This window comes from Berghia stephanieae, chromosome 6 (genome assembly GCF_034508935.2).
Source record: "Berghia stephanieae isolate SIO BIC M18660-M18661 chromosome 6, UCSD_Bste_1.3, whole genome shotgun sequence".
Classification (NCBI taxonomy): Eukaryota; Metazoa; Mollusca; class Gastropoda; order Nudibranchia; family Aeolidiidae; genus Berghia; species Berghia stephanieae.
In genome coordinates, this window is record NC_088365.1 from 30,989,818 (window position 1) to 31,010,852 (window position 21,035).

Below are 21,035 nucleotides of genomic sequence, written 5' to 3' on the forward strand. Positions count from 1 at the left end.
AAGAGGACAACTTCAGTAGAATCAACAAATATCATTGCATTTTTATATCTATAGCATGTGTCTATATTCATAACGATGACAAATATGCATCTTATTATCATATGTATCATGTACAGCAAAGTTTGTTTACTTTTTATATGAACCTTTATTGTATTATGATCATGATTCAATATCATCAAATACTTGTTATCAAAAGTACAATTCAATGGTAGTTGTGACACGGTGATAGAGATAACAAACCAATTCATATCTTTCCCTTCCATTCTATCAAGCATTAATCACCATACACACACACACACACACACACACACACACACACACCAAAAAAAAAGAAGTAAACTGTCAAAACCCCATTTTTATCACATTTCCCTACTTAAATATATTTACCAAAACAAAGTCTCGAATTACAGCTTATCACTTCATGGACCGCAATCAATTGATGTAATCTACCACAAATCTATGTTAAATTGATTAAAAAATAAATATGCTAAAAAAAAATAACACATGGTGAATGGCAGATTCTGCCAGTCAAGAAATTAATCACAACCCTTATCAATTCACTCTTTGAACTGAGAGCAAATTCTTGGTATCATTGTCATTATTAACATTGCCTAACTCTTTATTATTCATTTATCTTTTTTTTTTATTGTGCGTTGTGTGGTAGAAGAATCCTTAAGAGCTAAAAGGCTTATGGAGCCAGCATTGATCACAAGCGTTTACCACAGTTCCAATAGGTTCAACGGCTTCCTATTCCTACCCTTAAGATGGGATGCCAGCCTATTGCAAAGATCTCTCCACCAGATCAAAGAGATCCAGCAAACAAATCACAGCTGGATAGACAAGAGTCTGAAAGAAACCTTGACTGTTTCTAGAGATGAGTACTTTACTAATTGAGCTATAGGAACCCCTGTGGTAGGGTAAATTCCAGTGAAAATTGCCCAATTACATTGAAAAAAACAAAACAAACTTATCCTTCACAGATTTCATATTTGATATTTTAAAAGCGCTGTTATCACTTTCTAAATCAATTCCTATTCCATCATTAATTTGTAAAACACTATAAAATTTGACATTATTTAACAACGACAGTCACAGCTCTTTCAAATCAGGCAGACTTGCATCTCACAAACACCAGGGTTTTCAATTTATATAATATGGAAGTACAAATTTTGTACAGCAGTTATCATTTCATAGTTCCACTCCTGTCTATGGTACAAAATGTTGGTTGGCATAATTACATTATGGAGGGATGGTGATCATGAAAGAATCAAACAAGTCAAATGTAACTGGAAAAAAAAATCTCTTTACAACTTCAGCAATCAAACTTAAGTATAAAACATCTTCATCATTCTGTTCAAAACTATCCCATGCTTCCCCCCCCCCCCCCCTCCTTTCCCTGATCACACAAATCTTGTGGAACCATGAATACAGCATGCATACTATACATATACGCCCATGCATGCAACACACATACATCAAAAACACAAATACACTCACAGAAATATATATGAAGGAGAATGTTTTAAAATCATCAAAATGCTACTTCTAGTAATTTTAATCATCATATGAAAAAAGTAGAGCTGGGAATTCTTTAAGTTATAATAACCTTAACAAAAACATCGATCAATAATCCTACAGCTATAGAACAAGCCATGATGGAAGTGACTAACACTGGTCACTGCATGGAAGAATCAATATTTTTGATTTATTGAAGAAAAAAAAACCAGCAATTTTCTTTAACCCCCCCCCCCCCCCCCCCCCCCCCCAATTCCCCCTGCCTTTTGTCCTTATGGACATAGAAAGGATTAACATTCTTGATGAAAATGTAAATTGTGTTGGCCATGGTGATATGGACACATGTCAAATATAACAACACAAGTTCGAGCTAACACTGTTTTTAAAAATTTTTATTGCTGTAATTCAAGTCTAAAACCTTACTAATAACATATATTTAATCAAGTCTAAAATCATGGCTAATAACATATATTTAATCATTAGATTATTGTCCAATTTATGTCTGCAGGTGTTTCTAATAAGAGAATGAAAACTGTAACGGATAATAAACAGTACAGATCCAGCAAAAAATGAATTTTGTTAACATTTTGTTTTGCCTTTTTGCTCTCCGATCCATCAATGTAGACATTCATTGAAGGTGGAATAAATCATAAGTTGTTCTGCATACAGCAATGTTTATAATTTTAAGTGCATAGATTGTGTTTTCAAATCAAATTCTCTATTGCTATTCTGTAGGCAACATATTAAGTACTTTATTCAAACCAATACTGTTAAACAAGAACAACTTGCGACTTAACTGATCATCTGAAACATTGTACAAGCACCTCCAAACTTGAACAATGGCAATATATAATATGATTAAAAAAAAAAAGAATAGTTGGTTAAGAATTACCTTTTAATAATAAGAAAAGCCTAAAGAGAAATTTAAAAAAAAGAGAGATGAGATGAGACAGACAAGATAAAAGATCATGATACCCATTTAATATTTGTATATAAAAAGAGAAGAAAAAGGATGGCAATAAAATATTGAGTTGTGACGTATATTTCTGGTATTCAACGTATTAAAATGTTTATGATGATTTTCGATCTATCAATATCATAAAAATAAGCTCTCCATCTTATTATAAAAACTACCACTCCTCCTCATCACAAAAATACTACGATACTTTCCTCACACTGCTAAACATTAAACCAAAGTTTGAAGCCATAGATGTGTCTGATGTTACATTCGCTAAGAGATGATATCATTTTATCAGAGATGTTATCAACTATGTTTGAAAGGTAATAATTATATATCAAGCTTGTATGACTACGATTGATAATGATCAAGCTTGTAAGATAATTAAAATTGCAGTATTATATCATTATTATCTAAGAAAAGCTATGATATATGTACAAAGTACAAAAATTAAATTTTATATTTAATACTTGCAATATTTTTTTTAGACCATGCAATTAGCAATGCTCAATAAATATATATAGGATCATAATTATTCATCTCATTTATTATTCTTTCTTTCATTTCACTACAGTTTTCATCATCATATCAATCTTTCAAACGATTCCTAACAAACACAGTAAATTAAAAAAAAAAAAAACCTCCAACTTTAAGCAAAAAAAAATTATAGTAACATGGTGGAGGTTTTTAGTCCACAAGGATCATGATCCTAGTTGTAACCAGGGGTGCTTGAGGCAATCCGCTGCAGTCGCTCTCTCTCTTGGGTCGAAGGATAGCATTGGAGTTAGGAAGTCAGAAAAATCCCGAGCATCTTTCTCTGACCATTCGTATTTCTCCATGAGAACATCTACCAGGCACCACGGCTTCAACTTGCTAATGTGTCGCAACTCTCCTACACCAGAAGATAAAGTGTCTTTCCATTATAATAAAAAAAAGGTGGATGATAGTTCTTACAACATTTTATCAAAACACTGAAGGTCTTTGTACTAGCTGATTATCTTATCTCCCTCCCACAAACAGCTAATACTTTGACCAACAGTTAATACATGTTCAATTGAAGTTTAATCCAGCATCTTTCACAATTTATCTTTTCAAATGTTTACTACCAAAATGTCAGGCAAGTCTTTCTCATTCCACGATGAATGCCTACACCATTTAAACAGATGCTTGAACCAAATTAATTCTTTAAAAAGAGATTCTGAATAAGAAATTAGACTTCAATGAAATCACAATATGATGAATTTAAGGTAATTTAAAATTTTAAGCTATTCTATTTAATTTTAATTTTTTGACAGAGGGTTTTTGCTAGTTGAATAATTGAATAAGGTATGCGCTATGACATTTATGCAGTAAAATTAAAAAAGGTTATTACAAAACATTCCATGATTTCATTTTTTTTTTTTCACATTACTTTTTAACATTCTCATTACATAGCTTTTCCTCTTGCAAATATAAACTGATTGACAGATTCCAAGGTATAACAAAACAATAATAGAAAAACAAACTACATATGTAATCCCAGCTTTGTGCCATTTTAAGCCCCAGTGCTGATCTCTTAGATGTTAATACAGCTCTTGAGAAGCTTAAAGAGGCAAGTACAAGGATCAAAAACTTCAATTTTGGAACCCTTTAATACTCTGCTTCTGTACTTTTGACTCACCTCTACGATTAAAAAATTCTCTTGAATATTTTCCACACAGAGCTATGTGTCTAGGAATGGGTCCAATAAGTTCTATGATGTGGGCAAGATGGTCTTCGTCTCGTGTATAGTCTTCGCCACTGTGTGGTTCAAATAGATACTCGCCTGTTGCCAGCTCAAAGGCCTGTAACACAAACAGAATTTAATGATTTGGGTTACAGTTAAAGCCTTAAATACCCTTGACTTATCGATATTTTAATTTTATCTGAAGGAATAATTCCATCAACATTAATCATTTAGTAGAGGAGGGGGAGACAATAAAATAGTTTCTCTTCTGTTTGATCAATTTTCTTAGTGAGGAATGCAGATATAATATGTATGTTTAGAAAAGAAAAACGTATAAGTTGATTTTAAGAAAATTATATCCATGGATACAGCTCTTGTCTCACCATCTTGGAAAAACAGTCAATATCTTAACTCTCTCGAGTTCACCATCATGGAAAATCGAACAAATTTGTTCAATTTTACATGCATATGAACTCGAGAGAGTTAAATCAAAGGCAATTTTTGTTTATTGATCAACTGACTTTACATTGTAAATAGATAAAGGCTCTAGGAGCCAGATTATAAAAATTAAGTCTCTGAAAAGATAAAAAGTAAATTTCAAAATTTCAACTCAAAAATTGTTACATGGTGACCCTTACTGAAACATAAATATTTGTCACCTACAAAATTTGCATTATAATCATGTCGGAGACGAGCTCTGAAAATGTCAAATCAATTGAATAAAAGTACAGGAGGAATCTGGAGTGTGGAGATCTGATTTGGAGAGATGACAAACTGATTTTACTTGCTATTTAAGACTATATTCAATTGTCCAATGACGTTTCTTAATTAAAGTGACAAAAACTAAAAACTCACATTTCTGGTCAAATTTACTTTAAAATCACTTTTTGGTATCGAAGTCATCCTAACACAATACCATTTTAGATGGTCTTTTAAATCCCCCCCCCCCCCCCCCTTCCGCTACTTAAAAATAATACTAATAATAATTCAGAGCACACAACTGACATTAATCTATTGTTTTATCACCAAAGAGAAATCATCGCCGCATACCAACACTTTCCATCGTTTAAAAATGGCATAAACAGTCCAGTGGACTCTCCTCAAATATCAAAATGTTAGCTAATTAGGCAAGACAAACTAAAAAGAAAAGCTATTAACTAGAGAGGCTTTCCACAAAGGCAGCAGCTTCTAATGGTGCTCACACTACCACGTTATGACGATCGGCCCAATCCGCAAATTCTTTACTGCACTCGTGCACTGTCACAAACCCGCCCGGAAACTTCATCACAACAGACCATTCATATAGATGCTCTGCGGTTTCCAATTCTGTCCAACATCAGGTACATGTTGGACAGGTGGAAAATCCCCACTGATGAAGCGATTTTGCCGTTAGGCAGGTTCTAGACCGAAGCCGATTCGCTACCACCCAGCATCTCCTCTTACTGGTGGAGAAGCCTGGCAACTTCTCACCTAGTTTTGAGGAGTGTATGTCCCTGCCCCCTCGAGGGATTGAATTCGTCCAAACTGACTTCCATCTCGTATATGCATCTCTGTCCGTAGACTGGGAATCTGCATACAATGATTGCAGGGACTTATTTCGGCTCGAAGAGGGTGCACTGTCAATTATGCACTAGAGAAGGGATCCCCATTCCCTCTCTTTTTGATTTTATCAAGCCAGCTCTTCGTAATCGTCTCCCGGACATCAGGGGTCTGGATTGGATTGCTGCCATTATCTGGCCCTATTCTCTAGGCATTGTTGTCTGCGTTCCTGACACTATATGCAGCGACTTGCAAACTTACAATCTACCTTCTCAACATTCCTGCTTTTACCCCACACTGGAGCGCAATAATCTGCGGCGGAATCGCATAGTGCCAAGGTGGACGTCCTCAGCAGCACTTGGTTAGCACCCCAAGTTGATCCTGCCAGCTTCCTCAGAAGACTGTTGTTTCTCTATCACCATCAAGGCAAAACCACTTTCTCACATCAATGCATCAGGTTTACCAATTTAAGGGATTTAATTATTTTTCATTGTGATAATCTGAGGCTATTGAAAAAAAAAGTTCTGTCACTTGTCTTTATTTGGTTGACTGTATGGTGTTGCAAGAATATGGTGGGGCCATTTTTACAGAGTTATGTTCTTAGACAGGTAAATGTATTTTCTAATTATTATGTTTCACATAAAAAATAAGCTCTTAGCCAAGAGGGCGTCTTTAAAAAAAAAAAAATCACTTAAGTATAAATCATAAAACTTTAGAATTTTAGAATAAAGTAAAGCACAGATAAAACGAACAAGGTCGGGCAGAAAAAAAATGTTTTTTAATATTAGGAGTTCCTCATTTCAATAAACCTCTCAAACATATTTTTCTGTCATCCCCACTTCGCTTTTTTGCACATTTTTTCATGCCTTATGCCCGTCTTATTATTTTAATAATTCACAAAAAAGGGAGAAAAACGTGATGGGAGTGGCATGATACAGTAGAACATGAAAGTAATGTACTCGGAAATAGCGAGAACTCGGAAATAGCGAGTAAAATCTAAATCCCCGTTTTTTTCTCTTATTTGAGTCAATAAAATTAGCATGAAAGTAGCGAGTATGAAAAAGAGGTCAACTCGGAAATAACGAGCATTTCCTGCCCCAGCCTAGGACTTCGAACGAAGTAAAGCAAAACAACAGACAAGGGCAATTTAAATATTTTTAGCCTAGCTTCTTTCCTTTTTTTTTTATTTTTCGTTACGAGTAATATTACATAATAGTAGCCTAGTCTGTAGTAGTACATAGTAGGCGAAACACATTTGGGTGTGTGTGTGTGTGTGTATTGGGGGTGGGGGTCAATTATTCACCCAATGTGGTGCCACGCGACGCGCGAGGTAAGCACTGGCAGCCAAGATGTCAACATGCCTCACTTAGCAGCATCGGTCAGCGAGTAGCATTCGCGAACGACACGATCAACGAGAGAGGGGAGCGTGGAACCACATTTTCAGTGGGTCAGTGAATGAGTGATGCGCTTGCTTACCTCATCAAACATGCCTAGTGCATACAAACACTCGCACACACACACACACACACATATACACGAAATCTTGATGGAAATGGAAGGGGTGGATCAACTTCAACCCATGGCCATCATTACGTAGTTAACGAAGGCCGTGTTCAACCCCGCCCCCACCCCACTTTATCCACACACACAGTCATTTGCACGCGAGCGCGGCACACACGCACAAACACATACACACATTGTCTTTCCATCTTTTTGTACGGCCGAGTGACCTTTCCTGGCAACTCGGGAATAGCGAGAACTCGGAAATAGCGAGTAATCAGGAGTGGACCTGTCGAACTCGCTATTTCCGAGTTCTACTGTATCTGAAATCTTAAACGTTTTTGTTATAGCTTGGTTGCTAAATGCATTGTAATGTTATTAAAAAAAAGAAAAGGGGTACATGTGTTCTTTATTTCAAGCACATAAATGTGCTCTACTGTATGAAAAAAATTTAGTAAAGTTATAAAGTTCCTACCATACAGGCTGTGCTCCATATATCAGCAGGGGTGTCGTAACCAGCCCCGATCAACACTTCCAGACTCCTGTACTGACGAGTCTGAATGTCTTCTGTAAACTGGTGGTACTGTCAATGGAATATGAATAAAATGAAAACGTATAGTGAAATAATTATCTTTCCTTCTACATTCTGAATGCATGAAAACTTTGCAGAGACAGTTGACCTTGGGCACTTTGTCTAGCTTTAGTTTTTGCCTAAGCGATCAGAGAAAAATTTAATTCATATGATTGGTTGGCAACAAATACAAATTGCACAAAAAAAAAAAAAAAAAAAAGGAGAAAAAAAGCCCTTATCATCAGTCCACAGAATGTCTGGTATTCGCATCTCTATTGACCAATATATATCAAACTCAAAACTTTTTGACAGACCTCATTAACCTAATCTGTTACAGTTTACAATAACCCATGCACTTGTCTAACTGCCACACTAAAATATTTGCCACTGCTATGCTTTCAGAATAACTGGTCATATAATTAGAACAGCCTTTATACAGCAAGTATAGGGGAAACGAATGAAAATAGTGAATGTTATTTAATACAGAAAAATAATTTCCAAAACCTCTCAAATAATAAATCTCTGTGCTTACCGTCCAGCAGGCATTTCCCAGATCAGCAATCTTCACCAGGAATTCATCACAGATTTCATGGACGGGGTCTGGTTTAGGGACAGTGGAGGGGGTGGAGGCTGATGGGAAATAAACATAAGATATAAATACCAAGGGGCCAGATTTTGTCCCTGTTTCTGTAGCTTGATATAGGCAGAGAAGTTGCATGCTTGTTACCCTTGACTGATGGACAATTTCTGCCTAAATCTAACACTAATTTGACAACATTGCTATATTACACTTCAAAAAGTTACTTATTTGCATTTTTACAGGATAAAAGTCGTGAAATTTAATTTATCGATTTATTGTTCTCTAGCACCCAGAGAATAAGCAGGGTTGTGCTGTGAGAATCTTTTTTTTTTTTTTTTTTTTTAAAGGATTTTACGGCGCTTGCAACACATTAAGGTCATATCAGCGCCAGTAAAAAGGAAGAAAATGGGATAGGAAAAAGTTCTAGAATTACAATTAAAGCAGCCAAGAGAAAGTAAGACAAAGGGGAACTGGGAACAAATAGGGATCAGATGTAGAATCAAAGAGCATACCACCAATGTACTTAGTTTGAGATCACCTATAAGTCTCATCCGGACACATGCACAAAATCCAACAAAGAGGAATACACTCAAAAGCTTACATTATTCATTAAAAATAACAAATATAATAATGCATAACAGAGAGATGATTTACAAGGAAAAAAATATCATCTCCCAAAACAATAACTATGCATTTGACCGTTTCCCTCCCACCAGGGCCAGGAAAAAACCAAGTAATCTCATTCCAAGACAAAGACAGAAAGCATGTTGGAAAACAGATACAGGGGTATAGAAGACACAGTATGTACCTCCCTGCCCGCTATGGGAGGTCAGGATCCCCACCCAGTGTGAGAATCTTGTCACTGTTTACAAACACATACACACACACACATCCAAAGCTGTAACCAATTGGAGAGAATAAGTGTTACTCCTTTTTTGTGCCAAAGGATACCTTTGCTGCCTCATTGGCGACATCATTTCATTTCATCAATAACATTCATCTTAAATCTGCTATATTGTAATTGTAAGCAAGGCAAAGGCCAGTAGGTGATTTGCTTGATTTTAAGAGTTTTACGGCCTTTGCACCACTTACTTATAGTAAGTCATTTTAGCACCAGTGAAAAGGAAGAAGATACAATAATTAAAAATTCTAGTTTACAATTATAACCACCAAAGAAAAGGTATGACAAAGGGGACTGGTTCAGATATGAGACAGAAGTAGAATCCAAGAGCAAACAATCAAAGTGCATGGTTTGCGATCACCTTAAAGTCCCACCCAGCACCAGCACAGAAACACTAAAACTAAAAGGAATACTCTCAAATGCTCACAAAAAAATCAAATTCAAAACAAAAAACTACAACTACATGACAAGAGAGAGATAATCATAAGGGAAATGATATCATTTCCGATTCCACCTTAGCCAAAGACTCCAGCCAGCCTAGTTTGTTTTTAACCGTGCTTGCAACATATTAAGGCCATTTCAATGCCAGTAAAAAGGAAGAAAATGGGATAGTCAAAAAATTATAGCTTTACAATTGAAACAATACAAGAAAAAGTAAGACAAAAGGGAATGTCTCAAATTGGGAACAAATGTAGATTCCAAGAGCACACTATCAGTGTAGTTAAGTTTGAGATCACCTGATAGTCTCATCCAGACACAAGCACAAAATCCCAATGATAAAGGGTTGAACTATCTATTGTTAATATTTGAAACATCATTTACTAATAACAAAATGATGGTGTGGTGGGAGAATAATTGAACCATACCATTATTTTTAAAAAAAATTATTTATTCATTATTTGAAAAATGTCAAGCCAAGTTTGATGAGCACACAAATCACTGTCTCATATTAACCCTTTTAATCTTAAGGAGAGGGAGAAAAAAAAAAGAAGATTTTAAAATAATCTCTCTCTCTCTCGATGCCATTTGCAGTTATGATTAAAAGAAAGAAGTGATTAAGTAAAGATTACGAGGTGTGTTTCAGAATTAAGTTTCCCTCCTCTATAACTTCGCTAATAATAATAGGCAACCTAGAACGACCAAAATTTGAGACTAATGACGTTATATCTAAGAAATCTTGATACCAAATTTCAAAGCATATTGGTTATCGTGTCATAGAGCTGTGACGTGGTAAGTTTGGTGTACTTTTGCTCCTTGTCCAAATGTAATCAAAGAAAAATTGCAGAGCAAAACATTGATGCAACCTTCTCGCGCTACAATATTCGGGTTGTCATCAAATTTTCAACTCTTCTCGGCAAGTCTACTGTCAAAATTCATGGAGACCTTTGTAAAGTATTGGAGCACAAAGCTCCTTCAATTCAAGCTGTTAGAAGGTGGGTCAGGGAAGTTGAAGATGGTAGATCTGACATGCGGGATGAGGAACACACTAGGAGACATCCTGTTGTCACTTGTGGCAATACTATTGTGAGAACTGAACTGGCCTGTCCCTCCTGGTCAAACTGTTAACGGAAACTATTACCGATTTGTTCTAAAAGACAAAATGAGAGCAGCGATACACAAAAAAGACCTACTTTGCTTGAACGAAGTGTCATTCTGCATCATGGCAATGCACATGTTCACAAGTTAGACCTGTAAATGAGCTCTATAAAAATTGACTGAAACTCTTCGACAAATTGAAGATTCAATTATTTTTTAAAAAAATAAGGGCATCATTGGAGAGGAGAGTGATAAATACAATATATCAAAATAGTGGGTGTTATTTCTTACTGGAAGTATGACTGCCATAATTTGATGTAGAAGGAATGCTAAATAAGGATGTCATTCATATAGGTAAAGATGACTTCATCAAAGTCATATTCCTGCCTCTGGAATTTTTTTGACATAGAAAAATAATCACCATTATCATCTTTAACTTCTAGCCATGACCAATTGAATTTATTCCTCACGGGACTCACATCTTTATCGATGCTCGACAAGTCTGAATTGCGATCCACGAACAGCTCAGCCATTGAGAGAACATTAGAATAATGTAGCAATGAGCAAACTTGATTTTCAATCAGTAAATGACAGAGAAAAAAAAAACTTAAATAAATATGACTTCAGGCCAATACACTGAATTATTAAGTAGAAGTGAATTATCAAGAAGAAACTTCGGCAGGCGTAGCGGAAAAATTCAAAGAATCGAAATGAAGGTAAATCGCCACAAAACAGCAAGCTCGCTTGGGCTTGAGCAAAACAATGCCAGAAAACGTCCTGATTTGCACGGGAATTAATTAGGCTACTTACCATTGTTCCTTATGATCAGGTACTCAATCAGTGAAGAAACGGTCAACCAGTTTGTTTACAACGTGAGGCAATCGAAATGTGCTTGTAGCAATCTATCCTACCTTTCGATTTGAAGATGTCTACATAACGGACTTGCGGCATTCGCAATTTACTTTATCATAGTTTTGAGACTCGAAGGGTAAATGTGGTCAATTTTGGCTTAGATGAAACAGTGAAATTTATCGCTCGGTGGCTCAGTTAAAATTGGCTACAGTTGGGATCACGACGGATTGGAAAGTGAAAAAATAATTTATCGAAGGATGTGTGAAAATACCCAGGGAAGTGTTCAGACACGCCTTTTATAAAAAGCGTCGCTTTGTCTTGGCAATATATACATCGTTAATATAAACGGTCCCCATGAGCTATGCATAGCGCTGTGGAACACTCCTAATTATTTTACGGTCATTCGACTACGATTTGTGAATTCTTTCTTTTTTTATTTCTTTCTTTCTATCTTTCCTTTTTTAAATATTTGAATTTGACAAATTGACTGATTTCAGTTAATTGACTTGAGAATTTACAGGTCTAACAAGTCAAAGAGTTGTGAATGAGCTTCTCAAAGGCTATTTGAGGGAACTGTTGGAACACCCGCCCTATTCGCCTGATCTTTCGTCTCTTCCCTGAGGTGAAAGAAATGCTGTAAGGTCAATCATTTGAAGATGAGGACCAGATCTAAGAGGCGATGAGAAATACAATCATGGTCTTGGACAAAAGCCACTGGTTAACCATCTTTGACCGTTTTCAGAAATGCAGAAGTGTGCGGAACTTAACAGTTCTTTTGTTGAATAGAATTAAATAAGGTTTCATTTGATACCAAATACAAGGTTATTCATATTATTATTATGTGAGTACAGCGCAACAGGGAAACTTAATCCTGAAACATACCTTTTATATATAATTAAATTTGCATGAGTACAACTTCATTTCCATACTTAAACCTGTTGGACATTACTTTGAACTTTCTGAGCTTCCGACCTACCCTTATATAAATGATGATGATGACGGTGATGATAATGATGACGACGTAGCAATACATCCCGTACTAAACATAACTTGCTTTGACAAGCCTGCCTGAATAAAATGTCCAAGATTGGCCAAGCTATTAATTTGACTGATGCTCATTTTACTGTACTATGAGAGAATATAAATAATAGTACTTTTTTCAAGGATATGAAAAGAGGAGAAAAAAAAAACAAAAACAAAATTAATAATATACAAATAATTACGATAAAAATATTAGGGATTTTACTTCATAACTTACCCATCTGATCAGCGGCTCCTTCTATTTGCATGTCTTCCGTGTCAGCCTCACAAGAGTCCACAGAAACACTATTAACAAGTTTGCTGACCACATTACCCGCACTATGTTCATCCTCTTCTTCACCTATCACTGCCTGTTCAACCAGGCTCTCCCCTGCCCCTATCACCATACTATCGCGTAAAGGTGATGATGGGGCCACTTCAGGGGAATTCAATTGTTTTTCTTCAGGAATTTGTTCCTCCCCTTTAGCCCCCTTATCCATGAGGTTACCGTCGACGCTGGAGGAAATGTTGGAAAGTTGTGGAGCTTTTGGGTTGTCGTGACCATTGCATATTGGGTCAGAATTGTTGGAGGTTTTGTTGTTTGGTGGCGGAACAATTCTGTCGTTAGTAGTAGAAGTATTGTTATTGTCTGAATTTGAAGAGTTGACATTGATATCGTTGTTTGACAATGTCAAATTCGTATTGTTATTATCTTTGTTAGAAATGTCACCATTGACCAAAGGGTTGTGACTATTGTTTTCAGCAGCTGTTGTTACTTTGGACGTTTTGTTGTTGAAATTTGAAGACGGTTTCTCTGTTTCTTCCTTGACCCCTTCCCCATCTACTGAAGAGGTCATAACTGAAGTATGATTGTTCTGTAAGTCGGTGGTGGGGACATTTCCATTGCTTCCCCCATTTTTGGGTTCTGCTAAAGAAGGAGGGCTGTTTTCCGTGGTTGCTGAGTCAATTAAAAAAAAAAAAAAATTATAGATTAATAATAAATTGATGATATCAAGGAAAAAAAGAAATTAAAAAAATAGAAAGAGAAAAGAAAAAGAAAAAGAGAAAAGAAAAAATAGGAGAAGAAAATAAGAAGAAAAAAAAAAAAGAAAGAAAAAGAAAAAAAAACATACATAACCTTTAAGTTTGTGTTTGTATGAAATATTGACTAAAGACCTGAAGCATGCAAATTCCTTTCTTTCCTTATCTAGTAAGGCAAATACAGAAATTTTGACTGCTTCTAGGCAACACTGTTTTCAAATTTACTGATGTTCCTTTAAAAGTCACGCTTGTTTTGTGACTTCCAAATTTGACCCTTATGAGTCATCATTTCTCTTTGTTATAATCAATCAACTCCAAACCAGTTTTCGTCAAGAGAGCACTAAAAGCACGCTAAAAATAGTGAATGTGAATATATCATAATATATTAACGCATCACACTTACAGTCTCTTAGTGGCAATTTTACTGTATCATTTTATGTCAAAGAAAAGTCTAGCCCTGTCATGTCAGTTAAATAAAAGACAGCTGAAACCTCATTCACTTCATCAAATCCTCCAATATAAGCATGGAACACTAAGTTACAAAGTTAAAAGACAACATTAAACAGACCATGACAATGGTAGGTATAAAAGGACAAGTAGGCTATCCTTTTATTGAAAGACCTGATATGTTCATATTCTTTATTAAGATGTCCAACTCAAATTCATTTAGAACACAATATCAGTGTTACATCTTTAAAAATTGAAATATCTTTAAATAAAAAAAGTCTTTTATAAAATAAATGACAGTAACAACATTTTTTTTGCCAAACCTTTTTGCATTTTAAATGCAGGATAACTCACCAGTCTTGAAAACTGACCAATCAATTGATACCTTATGGATTGGATTCCAGTTACATAAGCACCATTGTAAACATATAATAGTTATTTCACAAAATAATAAATAGGATAATTGTATTACAATACGGAGAAAAAAAAATTAATAAAGAAAGAAGGAAGAAAGACAAAAAAAAAAAAGAAGTAAAAAACCCACACACAAAAAAAAAATAAAAGAAGAAGAAGAAGAAGAAGAAGAAGAAGAAGAAGAAGAAGAAGAAGAAGAAGAAGAAGAAGAAGAAGAAGAAGAAGAAGAAGAAGAAGAAGAAGAAGAAGAAGAAGAAGAAGAAGAAGAAGAAGAAGAAGAAGAAGAAGAAGAAGAAGAAGAAGAAGAAGAAGAAGAAGAAGAAGAAGAAGAAGAAGAAGAAGAAGAAGAAGAAGAAGAAGAAGAAGAAGAAGAAGAAGAAGAAGAAGAGAAGAAGAGAAGAAGAAAGAAGAAGAAGAAGAAGAAGAAGAAGAAGAAGAAGAAGAAGAAGAAGAAGAAGAAGAAGAAGAAGAAGAAGAGAGAGAAAGAGAGAGAGAGAGAGAGAGAGAGAGAGAGAGAGAGAGAGAGAGAGAGAGTAATCCGTGCAAGGTACACCCTCGACCAAGGCCAAACAAACCTGGCGTATTATTATTGTCACCATCTTCTTGTTTGCCATTGACCATGGAGGTGGAAACATGGTCGCCACACCCACCTACACTCGTTTCCATGGCGCCAATGCTGTTGGCATGACTACTGCTTCTGCTGCTGGACTCAGCATCCATGTTCAGGAAACTGCTTGCACTGCCACTTGTCACCATGGAATTACGACTCTGGTTCAAAAAGATAATATACTGAAATAAGGGTCTCTCCCAGGTAATATAATAATAATAATAATAATAATAATAATAATAATAATAATAATAATAATAGATCTTTATTGTCCATAAATATGAACCGTTGTGCAATGAAAACATGAAGAGAGATACATAAAATAAAGTATATTAAAACTATGTATAGGCGTACAAAATACAATTTAGTAAGAAAAAGATAAGGTTGATGCTTATTTTAAGAAATGAGTACAAGAAACAAAAGTTACTAGACTGGAAATCCCAGTAACTCCTCCATATACTTGACACAGGTCTTCTGATTCCCATCTGGTTAAAGACTTCAGCCAGGGAAATACTTCTATTACTTTAAACTAGGTTAAAAAGAACAAAAGCACACTAAAAACTGGAGGATCAAAAGCACTTTCATCTCTCTGGGATTTCTTTTCTTTTTAAAGCGTTTTATGATCCAGTTAGGTCATTCCAGTGCTGGAGGGCAAGTTAAGAATTAACAATCTTCACCTACAAGCACACAGTGCAACCTCTGAATAACGACACCCCTGGATAGCGACATTGACCTCTCACTATATATTATTAGCAATAACAACCCCAAAATAATGGCACACATTTTTGTATTTAAAAAAACCTGTTTAGTGACATCAATATAGCAATAATCGGAAGGTGACACTGACGCTTGATACAATAAATCTACCCTAATAGGCAACCTCATTTCCGACGAACGTCATCTCATCCTCACAGCCAATTTTAAAAAATCTCCTTTTCCAACTAATGAGATGTCCTATTGATGAAAACAAGTTTTGTTGTTAGTTTTTCAAAATGACTTAGTGTTGGAGTATTTTTGTGTTACGAAAACAACCTTTTGGCACCGCTATTTTGCACCAAGTTCTGGTCCCATCATCTGCAGGCAGATAAAAATTATTGCAGACAATCTTGGAGTGGCGGATTCTCAAGTGAGAATAGATTTCAATAGCAACATGACATTGTCTTATAAAAGATCTGAATTAAGTGTATAAAACAGTGCCATGTGTATGAATCGGTGCCAGAAACATATTTCATATCTTTATACCAGAGCCTGCGATGAGTCTTCTGAAACTCCCTGAACAATGACACCCCTGGATAACGACACAAAATTTTCCAGTCCCAAGCGATGTCATTATTCCAGGGAATGCACTTTATATGAAAAAAGTGAAACTAGTTAAAACAGGAAACACAAGTGGATTCTTAGAGCAATCCAACCATGTGTCAAACTTAACAGAAGCTTGGACAAGATAATAACACAAGAACCTACCAGGAAGTGTACACTCAGTAGATTACAAAATTATATAAACGAAATAATCATATATTATGGAGAAAGGATTTTTTTTTAATATTAGGGGTGGGGTGGGGGGAGATGAATAGCGTTAATAGAGATATCCATTTCTCAGCAAAAGACTCATGAGGGAGCCCTACAAAACCAAACGATCAGGACATAAAACCATAATATGGAAAGATCAATTGGTTTACGTCTGATTCAACAATTAGCAAGGTTGGAGATACCAGGAGGCCAACATTCCATTGGCTTCAGTGGAATTCCATTTACCAGGAGGGAATAGACTTATCTTACTTGATCATCAGAAAAAGAAACAAGTCTAACAACAACAAAAATTCACACAGTTAAACAAGATGAACGGATAAAAGATAAAATAAATAAGTAAACCGGACTGTAAACAAGAGAAGACAAACTCCTTACATTTTCTGCCCCATCTGTTTTCGTCTCCTTATCTAGCTCCTCTAACTGCTGCATCTGGATTTGAATTAATTCTTCTTTCTTTTTGGCTTTTTTTCGTAATCGCCTCTTCTTATTTCTGGACATTTTGCCGGGATCCTCAACTTTCTCCTTTGGAGCTGTGCTCACTGCAAGACAATAGAAAGGACAACTTTAACTTTCTAAATAATACTATTAATGATTTATGACAAAGTGTTTCACATTTACTAATATTTCCATTTTACTGGAAAAAAAAAGTTTAAATCACAATGTCAAGGTAAAGTCTGTACAAAAAGCAATGAAAGAATTCAGTTCTTATCATTTTCTCTAGGTTAAATAATGCAAATTATTATTTTTTAAATCAATTGTCTTGACAGGATGTTCGTTCTCGAGAAAAGACCTGATAATCCAGCTGTCTTCAACAACAAAACCCTTGTATAATGATTTTATTGGAAAAGTGGGAGGCCCATCAGTGGTATCATCAATTCACTATAAAAATGAATACTATTTGATTTAAATAAATAAGAATTAAACCTGTGGAATAAATCCTACAACAATTTTTACTACCATAACCCACCTGCCGAACCGGGTAATTTGACTCCCAGTCTCTGCCACTCCAGGGCATCAGTAGCCAGTTTGCGTATGTGTGCATCATCTACACACATGAGGATATTCTCTGGTTTGATGTCTGTGTGGATTATCTTGCATTTTGTGTGTAAATAGTCCAGACCTTCCAAGACCTGTTAGTGTTGATACAGTTTTGGTTAAGTTTTCGAAGTCTTTTCGAAGCAACACTTAACTGTCCTACCAGACCATAAGGTGCACTAAATTTAATGATGGGCAATTAGACCATACTTGCAATATTATTATTGATAATTTAAATTAATGAATAAACTTACTATTTTTAGACAATAAATAGTATCCACTTCCAGAATCCACTTATAAATCTGATCTAACCCACCCAGATAATACTTTACTGAACTCCCTATATGAACGTTTGGGTCATCAAACAGACTAAAGTGTTTAAGTACACTAAAAGAGTGTAAGATTGTTAAAATGCTTAAATAATAAAAATTTAATAATATGTACACTCTGTGTACAATGAGCAAAAATCGATAAGAATATGCATTTTTTGTGTGCGTAAGATCAAATCAAATCATGTTTGCCAACCTGTCTTATAATGAGCTTGACATTATGCAAAGGAATACCCTGATAGTTGGACCTAATAATGAGTTTCAAGAGGTTGTTACCCAGAACCTCAAACACCATGCATACATCTGGAAAAGCTCTGTCAAGGAAATATTTTTCACCTCTGTTTCAATTAAGAATGACATTTTAATACGAGTCAAAACGATCAATACTCCACAAAACAACACAATTTAATATCATTAGGCATGAAAGTTGTAAAATCATGTATATTGTAAAAAGGATACGAGTCCCATTGACTCCGCACACTTTGAAATCGTCCAATAACTGAACAGCCTTTTCTCTGTGAGGATCTGATTCATCTGCCTCTCGAACCTGGATGACCAATAAAAATCATTATGGAACATTAAATTTTCCAAGGTGTTTAAATTTACAACAAATATAATCTAAAAATTTATCTTTTAAAAAAATAGAAGAAACATTTTAAGAGTTATTATGAAATATTTATCAGGAAAGTCTAAGACGATTATTTTATTGAAAATGATATGAGTAAGATTTTCTAAAGACAAATAATATGAGAAAATGCATGTCAACCATTTTCAGATTCATGGTGTCTACAGTCCTTGTAAAATGATATGCCTTTTTATTTACTCATTTCCTTGTAGCATTAAGGTCCAGAATCCAGAAAACCCATTTAAAAGAAGATGAAAGGATGGTCATAAAATCAAACATAATATTAAAAAAGAAGGCAAAGGGTTAAATTCAATCAGGAAAGAAAGTGAATCCCAAGTGCAATTGCTGTTTATCGAAACTGAGACTATCAATATAGGCAAGGAATCCTCCACCCCCACCCCCAAACCTCTTAGACAAATCACTCATTCTATTATGGGCTGACAGCCAGTCTAGTTATCGTAAATTCAAGTCACATGTACTTACACATTTCAACAATTTAATCTCATCAACGGCCGTTTCTGTGTAATGTTGGGCACTCTTCACCACTTTCAAGGCAACAAACCGCTTACAACTGAAATTATAAAAATAAAAAAAATAAGATCAATGCTCTTTTCACAGTTGACATTAATTCAATAATTATCTATGAAGGGGGATCTCAATAAGTCAGATGGTAAAGCACATGCTTTTCAATCAATGGAAATTTACATTCCTGGGTTGAGTCAAGATTTTTTCTCCTTTTCATTCCTTAGCACTGATAAAATAGCTGTTGTATCTATTAGACCCTCAAAAATTTGGTGAAGAGTCCTTTGGGATAGTCTTACCTCCTGTAGAGGCATAATAAGAATGACTACTTCTCTCTATTGGTGCCATCTGTAAAGTTTGTTAATATAACCAGATAGATTATAATGGGAGAAATGAGTCATATCATCAAAAGTTTTAACCAATTTTGTTTTTGCTTTAATGAGTTCATGGCGCATGTTTGTTGCTTTGTTGCTTTAGGTCTCTTCCAACACAATTGAGGTTATATGAGAGACCGCTGAAACAAAAAAACAAGCAATCTAACAAAAATAGTACAAATGTCAATCAAAATCATAACCTAAAGATATCATAAGCTAAATTATAAATAACCAAGAACAAACAGGCAGAGGATTTACAGGAAAAAAAATATCCCCTGTCAAAAATACAATCACAAACCAAAGAAGCAGGATAGGCTAGTAAAGAGAAGAAGAAACGACATCACTATCAGATCGTACACCCATGCGAACATCATAGATTCAAGGGTGATGCTCCCATCCAACCACCCGCTCATCATGGCGCATGCAACACATTTCAGTGCCAGTAAAAATGAAGAAAGTCCAAGCTTTACACACAAAACAAAAAAAAGACAAAGGGGACTGATTCAAATAAAGAACAGAAATAGTTTTCAATAATATACTATCAGAGTTCACCTCATCGAGACTCAAGCGCAGGATCCCACTAACCCACTAAGAGGAATACACTGGGATGTTTACAAAATATGTTCAAAACAAAAAACTAACAGTTTACAACAGAGAGATGATGAACAAGGGAGAAAAACATCTCCAAAAACTAATACTACACATTCGAGGACAAAACCATGTAATCGCACTCCAAGTCCAAGACAAATACAGAAAGCAACCTGGAAAAAAATATACAGGGGGATAAAAGACACAACAAAAGTGACCTCCCTGCCTACTGCGAGAGTTCAAAAGACCCCACTCAACCACCACTGAAATGCATACTTACTCCAAGTCCCAGCTAAGCCAAACAGTGGAAAAGTGTCCCCAGCCCAGCTTCCTGACCACATGGTATCTGTGATTTAGCAAGTCTCCAATCTTGATAGGGTGATAGCCTCCCTTACAATAATCTCTGGGGTCTTCTTGTTCGTCGTCGTCAGATCCAAGAATCTCTTCCTCTTCATCCTCATCTTCCTCTTCATACTGCGGCAGGACTTTCTTGGGCTCATTTTGTCTGAAGAAAGTAGAAGAGTTGAAGTTTCTTTATTCATATCAAAAGCAGATAAATCAATAATACAAATGCAGTCAAACTCAATTAATCCAAACCTTGAGGGAAAAAACTAAAAGTCTAGATTAACTGAGAATAAAAAAATAAAAACACAAAAACTTGTCCATGTGTGGCCTCTGTCTAACCATTTCTCTAATCCCAATGGTGTCAAAGCTGCTATACTATAATACTTCTTTTTTTAAATTATTTTCTTTAATAATCTAGGGAGACTATTTATCTTTTATTTTTATATTTTTCAATCCGACGTGGGGAGGGGGTAGTTTATATTTTATTCATTCGTTTGCTCT

The 21,035-nt window shown here is 35.4% G+C and overlaps 1 protein-coding gene across 5 annotated transcripts in view; it reads right to left on the minus strand.

Moving 5' to 3' along the window:
• Positions 1-1,778: 1,778 nt before the first annotated feature.
• The window catches only part of LOC144974847 (SRSF protein kinase 3-like), a 61,111-nt gene continuing 41,854 nt past the window's right edge, over positions 1,779-21,035 (minus strand). For 4 of the 5 annotated variants that reach the window (XM_078918203.1, XM_078918201.1, XM_078918205.1 and 1 more), the window contains 12 exons: positions 20,470-20,694; positions 19,189-19,276; positions 18,540-18,627; positions 18,277-18,383; positions 17,684-17,846; positions 17,092-17,255; positions 15,155-15,347; positions 12,916-13,635; positions 8,321-8,418; positions 7,693-7,800; positions 4,134-4,296; positions 1,779-3,365 (listed from right to left, as the gene is read on the minus strand). In XM_078918203.1, the coding sequence (XP_078774329.1) occupies positions 3,175-3,365; positions 4,134-4,296; positions 7,693-7,800; positions 8,321-8,418; positions 12,916-13,635; positions 15,155-15,347; positions 17,092-17,255; positions 17,684-17,846; positions 18,277-18,383; positions 18,540-18,627; positions 19,189-19,276; positions 20,470-20,694 (2,308 nt within the window). In that variant the 3' untranslated portion in view covers positions 1,779-3,174. The remainder of the gene's footprint in view (positions 3,366-4,133; positions 4,297-7,692; positions 7,801-8,320; positions 8,419-12,915; positions 13,636-15,154; positions 15,348-17,091; positions 17,256-17,683; positions 17,847-18,276; positions 18,384-18,539; positions 18,628-19,188; positions 19,277-20,469; positions 20,695-21,035) is intronic. The other variant, XM_078918202.1, reaches the window with a different exon arrangement.